At 46.1% G+C, this 17,757-nt stretch overlaps 1 protein-coding gene across 2 annotated transcripts; it reads right to left on the bottom strand.

Moving 5' to 3' along the window:
- Nucleotides 1-280: 280 nt before the first annotated feature.
- On the bottom strand, nucleotides 281-6,654 carry LOC135918814 (uncharacterized). Of its 2 annotated transcripts, XM_065452512.2 has the most exons (7): nucleotides 6,438-6,645; nucleotides 5,787-5,953; nucleotides 5,495-5,626; nucleotides 5,341-5,439; nucleotides 5,166-5,282; nucleotides 2,965-3,036; nucleotides 281-2,542 (listed from the first exon to the last, which is right to left on the bottom strand). In XM_065452512.2, exons 1-7 carry the CDS (start codon nucleotides 6,578-6,580, stop codon nucleotides 402-404), a joined length of 2,871 nt encoding a protein of 956 aa, XP_065308584.1. In that variant the 5' UTR covers nucleotides 6,581-6,645; the 3' UTR covers nucleotides 281-401. The 2 variants fall into 2 exon arrangements, with proteins under 2 accessions (XP_065308584.1, XP_065308586.1); XM_065452514.2 differs by lacking the exons at nucleotides 281-2,542; nucleotides 2,965-3,036 and having other exon boundaries at nucleotides 4,787-5,282; nucleotides 6,438-6,654.
- Nucleotides 6,655-17,757: the final 11,103 nt, after the last annotated feature.

Genomic DNA, 17,757 nt, shown 5'->3' with positions numbered 1-17,757 from the left:
GAGAAGCATTAAACGTTTCAGCCGGACGCAGGCAAGAGTAACATTTTTGAGGCAACCACCAGTGCGCACTGCTCTATACTCTGGCACTTGGTAAAGGTTAAAAGAAATTGAAATTGTTTTGAGCCTGCTGTGGGTGCCGTGTTCACAAGGAATAGCATTCTGTAGGGCCATGTCCCCCCCCCTCCCCCCGGAGGAGCTGCTGCACCTCCGGAGGGTGCCACCACCCACCACAACCGCCCCCGCCCCCCACCACCACCCACCCCGCCCCCCTCCACCTACCACCACACACTTGTAATGTATCAATAGTGTGACCCTGCCAAAATGCTATTCAATTTGAGCAAGGGAGCCCTAGCAGACCTTAAATGCCAATTATATGTTCATTGGTGAAAAGAAGTACTGCATTAACCTTTAACTTTTTCAAGCTGCACGCCAGACACTGATGAATGAAACCTAACTTTGTCTAAATTGCGGTTTACGAATCGAACATGCCAACACAGACGTATCCGGCAATACATTTTGACAAATCTCTGGCGACATGCAATGCAGCAAAATTCCATTTCCCCCACACCAAACAGATACTGATACAAAACATCACACACATGTGCAAGATGCGCTGTAGCCTCAATCACGGCAAGAAAGTGGGTCTCCATTTCTTGAACAAAATCGAACAATCTTTGTGATGGCACTGTCAAATTTCCAAACAGTTTGCTCGGTGCGTGATAAGCCTTCAGTAGTGTAAAATACTGGTGCTCGGCACTCACTGAATTTATGTCACCTTGCAGCAACTGTCGGCAAGTGCACCCTTCGAATGATTTTGCCAGGAACACTTTGACCAGAAAGCCTGCCACGTAATATGCTGCTGAATCGTCAATGATATGCGACTGAATGTCTTTTGCAAGAACTGAAATGTCTTCGAGAGACGGAAAGTTATCAGGGCCAACTGATTCGACTACATCAACCAGAGAGGTGCTATTTAGAGAGAACGGCGACACTTCATGGAGGAGTTTAGATCTATCTTCTTCTACGTTGCCCTGCTCAGAGAGTTTGAAGGCTTTCTGAATACAAATATGCTTTAAACCACAAATGAACTGAGATACATTTGGGTTAGTATTGCAACCGTGCTTTTGTCTGATGTGCCCAAACATGTTCTCTAGTGGGTCCTGTTGGAGCCTACGAGTTAGCAGATAGATGAAGTTGTAATTGGCCGAGAGATCGTCCCAAAGATGGATGACAGCCTGAATTGTTATCTGCCAGCCAGTGATTGTTTGCGGCTGACGCTTGCCAGAAAATTTCCAAGAAGCAATCCATGGAAGCTGCTCTTTCAGAAATTTAATTAATTCATTTTGCCCATTTTTTATGGCATATCTGTATTTCTGAGCATTCCTATGGGGGCTGGAGCTGTTCAATGTGTCGAATAGCTTATCCATACGGTCACAAAAGTTTGCTGTAGCTACAGCTGAAGAGGAAAGCTCATTTACATAAACCAATGTCATAATTGCAATACTAACTGATGAGCTCAGGACTTGTACAGCTCTGCTGACTTTCATGTTGCAAAATGGCCTTTGGTATATGTGCCGCTCTGTTAGCTTTGGAGCCAATCGTAACCTTAGTTCATGTGTGGATTTGTACAGTTGTTCAATATGAGACCAATTCACAACTTCTTTCCCAATGAGCAACTCATGTGCTTGGAGATTGTTGCGGGTCGTTTTGATCAAATGAGGTACATCAAAAATAAAATAAACTCTCTCGCCTAGAACTTCAAAATATGGTTTCCCAATCGTGATGCCCAATTTCTGCGCCAAGCTGACATTTGACGTGCCTTGGTCACAGATTACCGCTTTGACAACAATTCTGACGGCTTTAAGTTGCTCAATAATCGAGATTAGTAATTTATCAATAACATTTGCATGCCCTATCGTAAATGCGACTGGCTGAACCCACCTCTTAGATATACCTGCCAGAAGCACAACCATGGCTCTGTCGGCAATACTTGATGACCGCTCGATGCCATCATCTGCAAACCCATGCACAATATCTTCACCGGCATCATAGGATAAGTTCTTTTTCAAAGCTATTTCATCAAACATGAGGGTGCATACTCGGTCGCGCTCATTCCATGCGTGAGTGCTAGCAGAAATACTTTGAATAATTCCCGGAATCACTCCTGGTGACATCCTAAAGTTGCACAACCAGCGTCTCAGAGTACGCTGTGTTGGCAAAGAGAAAATTGGTGCCAAAAAACGGTATGCACGGGGTCCACGGAAGTTCAAATGCAAGGCAAACTTTTTGAGCCAGATAGGGAAGCGCTTGCCTTTTCCCCTCTGCTGCAATCGCAGGTGTGTACACAAAAGCTTAAAAACCTCCTCTGTCACTGATGGACGAATAATGCCCAGTGCCTTCGAAATGGATGGCGGTAGCTTGCTCTGCTTCTTCTGCAACCGTTTGATGGTCCGCTGGCATCTTGCTAGCTTGGACTGCAGTCGCCGGACGGTCGCCCTAAATTTTGTTGACGGAGAGCTCCTCACTGCGCTCTTCCAAGCAACTGTAAGATACAAAAAATAAGCACGCATAAATAAAGCTACGTGTACAACAATTCGACAATTTCTTGATACAACACTAATTTACTGGTTACTTCATACTGAACAGCTCATTATGAAACTTTAAAACAGTACGATACATTCAACCAAATATAACCATTGTTCGCAGGTACAATTCCTACACAGAGCCTCCATGAACACAATTAAAAGTAGATCTAAATTGCTTTGTGTCAAAGCCATGAGGGAGCCTTTCTCGCATATACTCATGAAGGAGTTCGAGTAAATAGTACAAAAATCTAACAATATGAGTTTCCTTCGGCTGCTCAACTTTTCCATTATTAACATGAACCACTATTACAAGAACACCCCCCATCTTGAAGAAAATCCACAAAGCCTTTGGCTAGCGTTAAATGAACCAAACACTTACCGGGATAGTTTCCTACTGGTCTTTCAGCTGAATCGAAAATGTTGGCGCTTGGGGCCACCTCGGAAATGGCATCTGCACAAAAACACAGAGCAAGATATTACCCAAACAGCTTATGCATCCCAAGCATCCTTTGAGCTACAATGCTAACAAGAACTTGCCTGGCACAATTTTGCATTACCTCCCTCACTTACTGCCAATATAGTTGAAAGTACAAAGCAACGGTAGCTTGTGCGTTGACAATTATTTCCTAACTTGCACAGCAAGACCTAACCAAATGCTAAGCATCAACAGTTAATACCACTGTGCTCTATAAACAAAATAAATATTGCATAGTTTATAAGTTGTACGTCATGTGTTTACAGAGTTTGTTAGAGATATCACTCTACGCATTTACAAAGCTCATGCTTCTGCAGACAAGCATTCATAAAAGCTTCAATTTCTGATATGAGAAGTGCCAGTGTCCACCACACAATTTTACAATGATACAATCATAGTACACATATATGGCAAATATATGTCACAAGAATAATCATCCTAAAAGATTGTGCACTTTATGAGCCTGCTCCAATCTGAACAGTACTCTTAAATATCGCACCTTGACCTTCCAGTTACCTCGTATGTAATGGTTATTCAAAGGTTATGGTCGACTAAGGACTTATTTATTAATTTCACTTATTTCGATATACTGCAGCCCAGAAGGGCTATCGCAGGAGTGGGGAAATACAATACATAGAATAGCATAAAGAGCATAGAACATCATGACTAATATACAATAGAAATTCATTGAGTGGTAAAGATCTTGCGTAACCAGGCATCGCACTCCGCAATCTCAGAAGGGACAGGGAGACTAAACGCTTCGGTATGATGGTGACAAGTGGACGTATTCAACTCATGGTGACTGGTGATATTGGGTCTAGATTTCCCTTACTTGCCAAGTAAGGAGAATGGAGAATTGTGGGGAGTAAGAGTATAAAGAAACCTGAAAGATTCAAAGTTACGACGAGAAGAGAGACTGGCAAGTTGAAGACTAAGATGGGAAATGGGCAAAAAATACCTGTCAAAACGATAAACGAAGCCCACAGCTTTCTTGTCAGATGCACTTTTTTTGTTAGATATTTTGTGTGCATTCCAAACGCCAGAGCCACACTTCAGTATTGGACGAACCATCGTTTTATAAGTGAGGAGTCGTGTGCTAAGTGGGGATGACCGTAATATGCGTTGCAAGCAGCCTAATCACTAGGTTGCACGAGTTCGATGTGAAGCATCTCCTAGAGGGTAGTCGTTATACGAATAGGTAAGTGGAGAAGGCGGAAAATGTTTGGTAAATGACATAGGTACAACTTTCTGGAAGTTGATTTGCATCTGCCAAGTCACACCATGATTGAAGTGATGCAAACGAGTCGTTATGGATCATGTGATCGTGACGAGTTTTAATCGTATGGTACAATACACAATCATCTGCCTAATGCAGATTCTAAGAGGAACATTACTTGTTAGATCATTTATTAAGATCAAAAATAGAAGCGCACCCAATATTGAACCTTGAGGCACACTAGACGTTACACTGCATGTGGAGGATTGAGAAGACCTAAAGAGTACGTCATAGTACGTACTGAGACCGTTTGGATAAAAAAGAAATCCAGGTAAACACTTTGTTGTTAAGAATAACAGTGAGCTTCTTGAACAATTCAGAGTGCAACACAGTGTCGAAAGCTTTTGAAATATCAATAAATATTGCATCAATTCGATCACCTGCATAGAGGGCCTGATGGGGCCTGTGCGACGGTAGTGTATTCAATAAGCTGGGCTGCAGTGATAAATCCAAACCGTGCTGAGCACCAGATAAACCATTACACTCCAAGAATTCAATATGTTCGCAAATTACACATTGAAGTATTTCACAAGAATGACACGTTATAACGATGGGTCTGTAGTTTAGTAAGGACTGCTTACTACCATATTTGAATAGCGGAATAACTTTAGCTGTTTTCCAGGCAGAAAGTATAACAGACGTCGAGAGAGATTTCTGAAAAACAATTAAATATTGACTAGTCCATAAAAAGTCTCTAAAGAGAAATGCCTTATCTATATCGCCAGGTTAACCTTTTTCAGATTCAGTTAAAAATCAAATTCTACACACCCTGGTTTGAAACAATGTTGTTAAAACTATGCGTCTGCTCTATAAAATGTATGATAGTTACCATCAACAGCACAACGCTCATCCTCGGTAGAACTGCTGCCAAACATATCCACCTGGGAGGTCGTTGCACCTAGCTCGCTCACAGGGGTGTTGCAGCCAGACATCTGTTGTAGGCTTGCTGGAAAAATACCCATCATTGCCACTTTGTTAAGTTTAACTTGATACACCAAACTCACCTTTAGCAGCATGGCTTGCCGTCATGAGGGAGCCTTGCTCGCATGTCTTATGTAGGACGTCCTCACCAGCTTGTTCCTCACTTGCAGGACGGCTGCAGCCTACATTCATTGGCAACACTGAGTGTTAGTCGCAAACACAGGACACTACAAGTACCTTGCAAAGCAGGGTCTTCAAACATAGTGCTGATGCCTATAGTAGACTTTTCCAGATGGTCCTCTGGAACGGTGTTTTGATGCGATGTAACAGCGAATCCAACAGATGGTACATCGGCAGCATCTGCAAAAGCTAAATAGAAAAAAATGTTCACCTGAGGTTGGTTCAGGTCGAAATAATTGCCACAAAACTCTTACCACTAGCAATTCTATGAAGACACAGAGACGTACATGAGCTACAGCAAAGTGCACCAAGACAGTGCTGACACTTGGAACTTTGCTCTATTGCGTACCTGAGGAAACTGTAGGTACAGCTGTTCTAATGAGTCGCGTGCGACCTGGGTCCAGGAAATCTTTTGCAGTGAAATGGTCGCTGCATATCCTGTATGACTTGTACAACACACCTGCCGGCTTTTCCATAAGGTCGGCTCTGCGGGAATATGCCACCCATGCCGTCGACCTGCGCACATTTTAAAAGAGCATGTTGTATGGCACAAACAATAAGCATCGAGCATTTTATTGCATTAGTGTGTACATGCTTGACAATTCAGGAATTTAAAATGCGCTACATTAGTTATAAAAAAAAATTTTGTACACTAGTTTTGAAATTGCCGAACAGCTGTAGGGGCCTCTAGAATGTTCCACTTAATGCGATAGAATGTTTCATTTTGCAAATTTTCTATAACAAGATACTCACAAAGAGGTACACAACACTTAAGTTACAGGTACAATGGTACGCTTATACCACAAAAAAAAAAGATGCATTTGCTGCAATGTGTAAATGCTCATGATTTTTTAAGAATCCCAAACTGATTCCAGAGCGTACACATTATGCCCCTCACTGGATTACTTCAGCTAAATAAATGTTATAATCGGGCGACATTGCTGCATATTTTCATTAAAGCAGCAGAAACAGTGCGCTGCTAAATTGCAACACAACAAACCTGCTGTCCTGTGGGATACGAAAAAAACTGGTGCCGGGCTTCTTTCTCGTTCTTCCATTGTTTTGGCACCACTGTACACAACAGTAACTGCCGTACGAGCCACTACAGGAGGACATCTGTTGAGAAACGTAAATGACAAGCATGTGTCATTGATGTAAAGCGCTTGAAGAGGCGACATGCGCGAAAGCGGCGAACAGACGAGATTACGAACAAAGGCAATTAGCTTTAACATTTTTAATTTAACAAAACATAAGTTATAGTAACGTTGGGCGCCAGAGGAAGGGCCGCAAATTTATCTTGCTAGATGCATTTAAAGCGCGAAGGCCGAGCTGCTTTTTGCTGCGTCACGACAGGCGCGGCGAGCGGGCTTCAAAACAATTTTCAACAATGTTGGGCGTCAGAGAAAGAAAAGCGCCATGAACTTGTCAGTGCATTAAAGCGCGAAACCGCGCACCACGGCAGAGCTACTTTTCGGTAACTGCGTCGCAGCGCCAGGCGCACCCACTGCGCTTGAAAAGTACCCCAAAAAGTAACCAATTTAGTCACAATAATGTTGGGGGTCAGCGAAAGCGCCAATATCAGTAGACGCGAAACTGCGTCGCAGCGACGCAGCGTCACAGCACCCTGTGCGACTAGCGTCTATGCTAGCGTCGCGTGCCCAAAAACTACTGAAATTAGTTAAAATTAGTTGAGGCTTACAGGAAGCGTCGCAAACATCTCCCAGAACGATTCTTTAATTAAAATTAACTGCTCCACGACGGCCACGCTGTTTTTCGTTAACTGCATCACAAGTCTAGACTAGGTGCGAGATAAGCCTAATTGCTCGAAATGCGTCGCAGACTGTCAAAGAAAGTTTCTCACCTTGCCGTTGTCCACTAGTGCAATTTCGTCATGTCGCAGTTCCGAACGAACGCTAAATCCCAAAACAGAAAAACAGTCACACGGGTGAGCAAACAGTCCAACGCTCAGATACACGGCCGGTCGCTCTCGCTTCGGCGGCGTGTCTGACGAATGACGCAAACATCTGCCTCGTCATTCGCCCGTTCGCCTGTCGCTAGGCAACGGAAGTAAGCCGCAAAGTTTAACTTAATTTATACGCAGATATTTTTAATTTTTCCGGGAAAGAATAAAATAAATTAAACAATTGCTGTTAATCTCATTTCACATTCTTCTTTTTCTCGATGCTCGCGACCCCAATTCGTCGATGTTAAAAGTATAGCGTGACGTGTTTCCTGTTTCCAATTTTCGCCGAGTGTCCGCTCTTGTTCAATTCCCTTTCTCTATGTTGTCGTGTTAATATTGTCAGCTGTGTGTAATAGATCATTATATTCAACGCCTCCTTTTATTTTCTTGCATTGCTTATAGTTACGCCACTCAACTATTGTGCAACTGAGTATGGGTCCAATTTTGTCCAGTCCACCAGAATGGGCATGTACCACAGTGACATAAATGATATGACATGCCTAAACGTATAGTTTACACACATCCCTAGTGAAAAATCACGTATACCTCATAACACCCATGTCCAATAATCTGATACGAAACATATCAGATTCTATGTAAAATTCCATTTTTTTATGATAACGTATGATGCTATTGGACATAGCAGTTATATGGATAATGGGGGCTTTCTATTAAGAATTTCTCGCAGTTCATTTTATGTTCAATTGAATTCACTATATACCAGAATGATTGATGCTGCGAACCGCTGGCAAAAATTTATTAAGGTTTGACGTAGTACTCAGCGCCGTTTTCCAGGAAGTCATAAACAACAGACACTAAACAGTGTCTTTCGAATGCGCTAACTTTACAGCCTTACATAAAATAACACAAGTATAGCACACACAAAAAAGTACTCGCACACATAATGCGTAAGCCTCGTAGGTACTATCACTCAAGCATTAGATGCGTAGGAAGTCTAGAATTTTTTTATCTTAACTACCATATATAAAAGAAATGTCGCACAAAAAAAAGAGAGAACATACATGACTTGCTCAATTTGATTTGTTCTCCATTGATTCGAAGTAGGATATATTCGAGTAAGCCTGTGTTATGAGATTTTCGCCACGTAATGCATCATACACGGCAACACAATGCCATCGTCGAGCTTTAAACTGAGATTATCCACACTTCCTATTTCGGAGGACTAGGCGGGGATGATCCGTGATACCGTGATTCGGTTCTCTAGCAAATTTCCCGCAAAGAATGCTCCAGTCACCCACGCAACGAACAGAAGCTTCTCCGGGGCCGAACTCGACAGCTATCCTGAAATATCGCCACGTCCTACAATATAGCACTCGCGATGAACAACTAAGCTTCACGTGCGCTTAACTTTTCTTCAGGAAAACGAAAACGCTGAACAAATAGCATGAACATTACAGCAATTCACAGAGGCAGTAATGCGCCACACAGCCTGAAAAATGCGAGCCAGTTGTTGACAAAGGATGGACGAACAGGACTGCGTCTGTGTAGGAGTAAACAGTAGAACCTGGGCGGATAAGATTCGTATGCATAGTAGTAGCAATCGGACGGGCAATTAATGGGATCTTAGACCACAATCAAATCTACATCGCGATTCAGCATCGAAGAGTCGCCTCTTGCCTAATCCACTGCAGTGAATGATGATTGCGTTGTTGAGTGAAAGACAATCCTGGTCAAGTGAGCGGTGTTCATGCTACAAAAGTTACCTGGCTTGATCTGCATTGATCTCGTCCTTAGTGATTACGAAGTTTATTTGCCGTGTATTTCGCTATCCTATCGAGGACAGTGGTGTGCGCTTTTACTGCCTTAATGTAAATGACGCTGGAGGGACGCGTTTCAAAGTGCGCCATTTTTGGAGCAACTGATGCGGTTCAGATGTCTTCAGTGGCAACAGGAGCAAGGCATGCCTTCTAAATACGCTGACCTGTGCGACATACCGTTTGAAACCCTCGTAGCAACCACCTGCGTTCGAGCAATGCCACTGAGTGACTGAAACCGGATTCCTTGCAAGCCATCTGCTGTGATTTGTAGCTGCCCATAGCACAGCATAGCACAGTGAGATGCGACCAGATGCGACCCTGGCACTTTCATTGCTTTCGCCAGGTCTAGCATGAGCACATTCATCACAAGTGAAACAATCTTGTTGAGAAGCACCACTGCGAATGCGCTGGCAGAAAACGTTGACGTCGTTGTTTTTCGGATGTATGATTCCACCCACCAGCCAGAATTTCGTGCTGGAAGGAATGGTTTCCTCGTTCTGCTGAATCGTGAACAGTTCAAACAAAGCACGGTTAGATTTTTTGTGAGAGGCTTGAATCATGCAAAACAATGGGTTGAACTAACGCTACAAATTCGCAATCGGTCTTTTCATACCAAGCTGTACTCCCGTCGATAAACTATTTCGTCTCCAAATGAGGCACGGCTTAACTTAAGAAGTAAATTGTCAGAAGTGGATGGTGTGGTTTCTTTCGAAAGGCAAAGAGGCAAGAAATTTTTCTAGTAAGCAGCCCTTTCCTGACTCAGCACAATTAGTCTGGCAACTTGCAGTGCTGTCTTTCCGCTGCATTAGATCCCCCCCCCCCACCCCTCCAAGCACACAAAGATTCTCCTAAGTGTTCACTCGCGTGCGTGTTAATATTGAATGATAGGTTCTTTATATTTTGCCCTAAACCTCGTATAGATTTTCGTGCACGGTTGCGCTTGCTATCTTGTCCTTGCCTCTCTCACTGTTACCATTATGGATCGCTAATGCAATTTCAACGGGGGTACAACATCACATCTTGGAAACCGTGGAGCAATCAATTATGTTTGCTCTTTCGCAGTCGACAAATTCATTTAGAACGGACCACTGGCCTGTTGTTTTCGACTGCGGCTGAATCTTGCCATGCGGACGGTAAAGGACGTTAAAGAAACAAAATTTGGGACTTGTTAATGTGCCACCAAGGTGGGCGTGTACAAGTGTTCTCAATGTTTGCCAAGGAGAGCTTGATTGATTGATTAATTAATTAATATATATAGGATGTTATTGGCGCAAGGGTGCGGTGTGGCCAAAGAACACCAAGGCTATGGTAATTTGTTGTGAACAGTGCAAGAACTTCAAATTTGGAAGGGCAAATATAAGACAGCTGTATAGAGTCCAAAAACATTCCTTGTAGAGTGCATAATACATTACGTGTGAAAACGATGATGACACCTGAAATGTGCTGCGAGCAGAAAAGTTATACAACGAGCGGATGATGCACTAAAGGTGTCGGTGTCAGTAGCACTAATGCCTCTACATTAGCCTTGAACGCAAAACCCTCTAAGCACCTGGTCCACAAAGTAATATCTTCGCAGCGGCTGCCTCCAATGGCATGATGTGCGAGCAATGTCGTCGCTATACTATTTGCAAAGTATCGACAGGGTGTAAAAAGCCTAAAATAACTCTACTTTAAAAACAAACGTTCTTTGCCAAAAAAATTCTGTCGCTAGACTGATGGAAAGCGCTTTTACAGCGAAGTTGTGAGCCTCTCGGCGGTCGGCATTTTTCGTGCTACACAGTGAGCGGAAATTATTATCATCATCAATGGCTCATACTGCCCAAAGCAAGCGAAAATGGAAGGGTAATCTCCTTCGTAATGTAGAAACTACAAGCACTCAGCAAACTGAAGCAAACAGTGTATACATCCATTGGAGCCCCGCCTATCACGTACGGAACAATGTACGTTTCAACCAGTGCTTAAAGTCAGAAGGGGCCCGGGGGCGGGGGGGGGGGGGGGGGCTCAGTTGCCCTCTATTTTTTGGAGGAGGGGGTCGGCCCCTTTTCGGCAGTCAACTGTAGCAATGTCGGACCCATTAACAAGCGCTGAAGGTGATTTTCATCCCAGTGTAGTGAGAAATGCCGGCGGCAGCAGAAGGGGAAGAGGAATAAGACGGCCGTTGTTGTTGGCGCGCTCGCTCGCCCCGTTCGGCCACTGTCTATTCCTGTTCATTCACATAAAACGACTGGTGCATCTGACCTTAAACGCGTACCGGCATGTAGTGGAACGTGCTTGTTACATTTTTCATCCTGTAACTCTACCCCCTGTCTTGGCAAGGCCTGCCGACGTGCCAGAGCAAGGTGCACCCGCACCACCGGTGGTCACCTTTTCCGGAGTAAAAGACAGCAAGGCGCCGTCATTTTCAATGGCACCAACGAGCACGACGTCGAGGACTGGTTACCTTCGTATGAGCGGGTGTGCGCCCACAGCAAATGGAATGACGGCGACAAACTCAGCAACGTCAACTTTTACCTGGCGGGCGTAGCACAGCTGTGGTCCTTCAACTACGAAGCTGATACTGCCAACTTAACGGCCTTTAAAATGAGCTTCGCGGAAGTCTTCGGCCGACCAACTGTTCGCAAGTTCCGCGCAGAACAGCGCTGACGTGGTCGCGCCCAGCAATCGGGTGAGAACTTAACGTCCTACATTGAGGATATTGTCGACCTGTACCGTCGCGTCAACCTTGCTATGTCTGAAGCTGACAAAATCATACACATCATGAAGGGAATCGAGGACGACGCCTTGCAAATGCATATTGCCAAAAATCCCCAAACTGTCACGGATGTCGTCCAGTACTGCCAGAGCTACGACGACTTGAGGAAACAGCGCATCTTTGCACGCACTCGAGCTCTGACACGGCCAACATATCAGCATTAGCTGTAGCCGCCGCTACTATTGACACCACAATGTTAACGCAGCAAATACTTTGTGCGAGAAGGGGCACGACGAATGTCGCTCGTTCCACACGTCCCGGACTCATTAGAGGCCTTCCTTTTGTCAACTGACTCCGAACACCCCCCTGCCCGCCGTCCCCAACTATTGGAGCTGCTCGGCCGCGTCGGAAGTCATTTGATCATAATCTTCCTTGGGCCTCACCCGCGCCATCGTTCACCACATTGACACCGGCACTCAAGCACCCCTACGCTAGCGTCCGACGCTGAACGCCGTGTGATTTGTGAAGACAACGACATGCTTCATTGTGGCGTTATTCAGCCCGTACACAGCCCTTGGGCCTTCCCAGTTGTGTTGGTGAAGAAAAATAACGACAGCATCACATTTTGCGTTGATTATAGGCGCCGTAACAAAATCAAGCGAAAAGATGTTTATCTAGCTGCCCAGAATAGACGACGCCCTCGAGTGTTTGTAAGGAGCAGAGTTCTTTTCGTCTTTGGACCATCCATCTGGGTACTGGCTAAATCCTATGAATGAAACTGACCGTGCCGACACTGAGTTGGTAACCCCAGACGGCCTATATGAGTTTAACGTGATGCCATTCGGCCTTTATAATGCGCCTGCCACCCTTCGAACGGCTCATGGACAGCTTTATTAGAGACCTCGAATGGCACACGTGTCGTTGCTACCTAGGCGACCTTCTAGTCTTTTCAAAGGATTTCGGATCACACCTGACACGCCTCGCAAGCGTCCTGACTTGCCTTTCACATGCTGGACTAAAGCTTAATTTGAAGAATTTCCACCTTGCCGACCACCGGCTTATCATCTCAGGTCATGTTGTCAGCAAGGCCAGTGTCCTTCCCGACCCTGCAAAGCTTCGCGCCGTCGCTTAGTTCTCAGGTTGTACGCTGAAAGAAGTCCGTAGCTTTATAGGCCTGTGTTCGTAATTCCGCCGATTCGTGCGTTATTTTGTGTCCATAATTGCCCCATTAACGCAGCTGCTTAAGAAAAGCCCCGGCATTTCGGCATGATCGATCTACTGCTTGTGAAGATGCGTTCGTCACACTGCGTCATTTTTAGATATCCCCACCTATTCCCAGAGACCTGGATTGGGAAGAATTGGGGATAAAAGTTAATGGAGAATACCTTAGTAACTTGCGATTCGCTGATGATATTGCCTTGCTTAGAAACTCAGGGGACCAATTGCAATACATGCGCACTGACCTGAAAAGGCAAAGCAGCAGAGTGGGTCTAAAAATTTATCTGTAGAAAACTAAAGTAATGTTTACCAGCCTCAGAAGGGAACATCAATTTACAATAGGTAGCGAGGCACTGAAAGTGGAAAGGGAATACATCTACTTAGGGCAGGTAGTGACGGCGGATCCGGATTGTGAGATGGAAATAATCGGAAGAATAACAATGGGCTGGGGTGGGTTTGGCAGGCATTCTCAGATCATGAAGAGCAGGTTGCCATTATCCCTCAAGAGAAAAGTGTATAATAGTTGTGTCTTACCAGTACTCACCTACGGGGCAGAAACCTGGAGGCTTACGAAAAGGGTTCTTCTTAAATTGAGGACGACGCAACGAGCTATGGAAAGAAGAATGATGCATAAGAAAAGAGCAGATTGGGTGAGGGAACAAACGCAAGTTAATGACATCTTAGTGGAAATCAAGAAAAATAAATGGGGCATGGGCAGGACATGTAATGAGGAGGGAAGATAACCGATGGTCCTGAAGTGTTACGGACTGGATTCCAAGGGAAGGGAAGCGTAGCAGGGGGCGGCAGAAAGTTAGGTGGGCGGATGACATTAAGACGTTTGCAGGGACGACGTGGCCACAATTAGTACATGACCGGGGTTGTTGGAGAAGTATGGGAGAGGCCTTTGCCCTGTAGTTGGCGTACCCAAATTGATGATGATGATGACCTATTCTACGCCACTTTGGCCCGAATGCTCCTACCGAAATCCCCACAGACGCTGGTGGAGGATTCCTCGACGCTATTCTTGCCCAGTGTAGTTTGTCTTTGAAGGGTACGTCGTCTCTTACGCCAACTGCACTCTCACCAAAGCAGGAACGAAATATTCGGTCACCGAAAAAGAAAGTCTTGCAATTGGGCAATCACCAAATTTCAACCTTACTTATAGGCCGTCCATTTCATGTCATAACCTATTACAACGCCCTGTGCTGGTTGTCGTCACTAGAAACCCATCTGGTCGCTTAGCTCGTTAAGCGCTTTGTCTACAGGACTACGACATCCGTGTTGTCTACCAGTCGGCCGTAAGCATTCCGATGCCGACGCCCTTTCGCGCTCACCACTGCCGGCTGAGCACGGTACTCCGTCTGTCTGCAGCTATGATTCTTCGTATGTTACATTCGCCGACATGCCAGCAGAGCAACGCAGGAATCCTTGGTTGGCGTCTCTTTTAGAATATTTACCTCAACCATCACCACGCACCACTGACCGCTCGCTTCGTCGCACTGCTCACCACTTTGCCATCCGCTAAGAGCTCCTGCACCACCACAGCCACCTACCTGATTGCCGCAAATAGTTGCTAGTGACTCCTCGTCATTTAGATTCCGATGTCTGTGCCGCTGTTTATGCGAATCCGCAATGCGCCCATGGTGCTGTCCTGAAGACGTATGCGCGCCTATGGCTCAGATGCTACTGGCGAGGAATGTACCGCTTCGTTCGGCAGTCCGTCCACTTGTGCTCCAAGTGTCAATGCCGCAAGAGCCCACCTCAAGATAACAGGGCCACTCCAACCATTACCTTCTCCTTCCCGGCCTTCCGAATCAGCATTGATTTGTACGGCCCTCTACCATGCAACCTTGATGTTAACTGCTGGGTAGTTCTTGCCGACCCCCCGCGGTTGCTCAGTGGCTATGGTGTTGGGCTGCTGAGCACGAGGTCGCGGGATCGAATCCCGGCCATGGCGGCCGCATTTCGATGGGGGCGAAATGCGAAAACACCCATGTGCTTAGATTTAGGTGCACGTTAAAGAATCCCAAGTCAGCGGAATTTCCGGAGTCCTCCCTTACGGCGTGCCTCATAATCAGAAAGTGCTTTTGGCATGTAAAACCCCACAATTTAATTTTTTTAAATTGTTGCCGTGGATCACCTCACACGCTACGCCGAAATTTCAGTGCTCCCGGTGGACACAGCACGTGAGGTCAGCCTGCTCATCCTTCGTAACGTTGTTCTTCGACACGGTGCGCCTCACGAGCTATTGAGCGGCCGTGGTCTTTCATTCCTCTCCGAAGCTGTAGAAGCCCTCATTCTCGAATGCAACGTTGTCTACAGAACTTCAAGCGCCTATCATCCACAAATTAATGGTATTACTCAACGCTTTAATGGTATTTTAAGCGACATGCCCACCATGTACGTCTCCGCTGACCACATTATCTGGGCCCGCATCCTTTCCATTGTTACGTATTCTTACAATAGCGCCACTCACTCTACCACGGGATTCTCTCCCTTCTGTCTTTTTCATGGTCGTGAACCTTCCTCGTTTAAGGGCGCAATTCTTTTGTATCGCCCCAACGCTTCCGAATCTACGACTCTATCCGAAGCCGCCACTTATGCCGAAGAATGTCGTCAGATCGCTCGCTCACTTACCGTGCAAGTCCAGGCCAGCCAAAAACATGGCCGTACCGCACGCTTCACTTTTCCATCATATGCACCGGGAACACTGGTATGGTTCCGCGTTCCCTCCTGTACTTCTCGCCTATCTACAATGTTCGGCTCAAGTATGACGGCCCTTACCGGTTTCTACAACAGATGTCCCCGGTCAACTACGTCATAGAGCCTATTGAGCCATCTACGGACCAACGGCGTCGCGCACGCGAAAATGTTAATCTCGACCGACCGAAGGCGCACTATTACCCACCAGTGCTGCCAGTTCCATAAGTCGCCAAGACGGCTTCTTTTTCGCCTGCGAGCAATTGTAGCTAGAAATATGGGCGCTAGCAGAAGACGAAGAGGAAGAAGTCGGTAGCTGTAATTAGTGCTCGCGCTCGCAGCGCTCGGTCGTTGTCTCTGTTTGTGCATTCATATAAAAGGCCGAGCGCATCTGACCTTAAACGTGCACTACCATCCGCAGTTCCTTGTGTCAATTCTGTGCCATACATACATACATACATATATATATATATATATATATATATATATTTATATATATATTGCCAAGGTGCTTATTGACAGGGTACGCAAGGAGTGAGATGCGAAACTCGGTGCGGTAGTCAAAACCTTGCGAGCATTAAGAACCGGCCCCGTGCGTAAAGCACTGGTGATGCGCCTGACTAACCGGCACTTCTTCGTTGCCTTTCATACGCTGGAGATGCGCCCGACTAACCAGTGCTTCTTGTTCATTACATTTGTCCCCCGGAAAAATAGGCGCCATCCTGGTGGTTTAAGCATAAGGTAGCATAGCAGGATCGTAGAAGGCTTTGAGCCGATCTACGCGAGCAGTTTCGTGACCGCGACGAGGCTGATCAGAAGACGGCGACACAGGCTTGACGACATAGTTCACTGAGGAAGTTTCTGAAATATCACGTTAAGGTCCATGATATCGTGGGGGCAGCTTAGAAGAAAGGCCAGCAGCTACAGCTGGAACCCACAGCCAAACCAACGAATCGGAAGGCAAGCTTTGGGGGTCAGAGCCATCACAACGAAGCTTCTGGTGTGTCTGATCTGCGGTGGTAAGACAGCGGGCGAGTTGTCTGCATTCTTCAGCATGCTTCGCAGCTTGAGAGACAGGAACGCGTTCTGATTAATCAGGCTGGTAGGGTAGAACGGTATCGATGGTGCTAGAAGGTTCACGGCGTACAGTAAGAAAAACGGGGGAAAACCAGTGGTGGCTTGAGTGGCAGTATTGTAGGCGAAAGTGACGAACGGAAGCCCAGCGTACCAGTTGGAATGGTCGGACGCGACGTAGATGGTGAGTATGTCACCAAGAGTACGGTTGAAACACTCCGTCAACCCGTTCGTTAGCGGATGGTATGCGCTGGTGGCCCTGTGAGTGCTGTTACACTCCTTCAGAAGCAACGCCACGACTTCAGATAACAAAGCGCGGCCTCGATCACTAAAATGTTCCCGAGGGGCTCCTTGACGAAGCACAAAATGCCGCAGTATGAGTGACCGAGCGTCTTCGGCAGTGCCAGATGGATAGTGCAGTGGTTTCTGCATAGCATGTTAGATGATCCACTGCAACGATAATGCAGTGGTTGCCAGCCCCGGTACAAGGAAGTGGACCGTAAAGGTCGATTCCGATGCAATGAAAAGGACAGGACGGACGGCGTAGGCACAGATAAGGAAGCGACTGCAAAGGAGCGGCAGGGGTAATACAGACCGACTTTCGGCACTGGCAGTCGAGGCAGCAGCGCACGTAGTTGCGAACAAACTTGTACATGGCAGGCCAGTCATACCGAAGCCTAAGTCGGGTGTAGGCTTTTAAAACGCCACCGTGTGCAAATTGGGGATCAGTGTGGAACGAGGCGTTTAAATCAGCCCGACTAGGATGTGGTATTGCGAGGAGCCATTGCCGACCTTCGGGGAGATAGTTGCGATGGTATAGGAGTTGCTCACGAACAACAAAGTGATGCCCCTGCCGCCATTGCGTTATAGATGCTGTAACAGTGGCAGAATCAGC

This window comes from Dermacentor albipictus, chromosome 2, assembly GCF_038994185.2.
Source record: "Dermacentor albipictus isolate Rhodes 1998 colony chromosome 2, USDA_Dalb.pri_finalv2, whole genome shotgun sequence".
In the NCBI taxonomy this organism is placed as follows: Eukaryota; Metazoa; Arthropoda; class Arachnida; order Ixodida; family Ixodidae; genus Dermacentor; species Dermacentor albipictus.
This window is presented reverse-complemented; position numbering and strand designations above follow the sequence as displayed.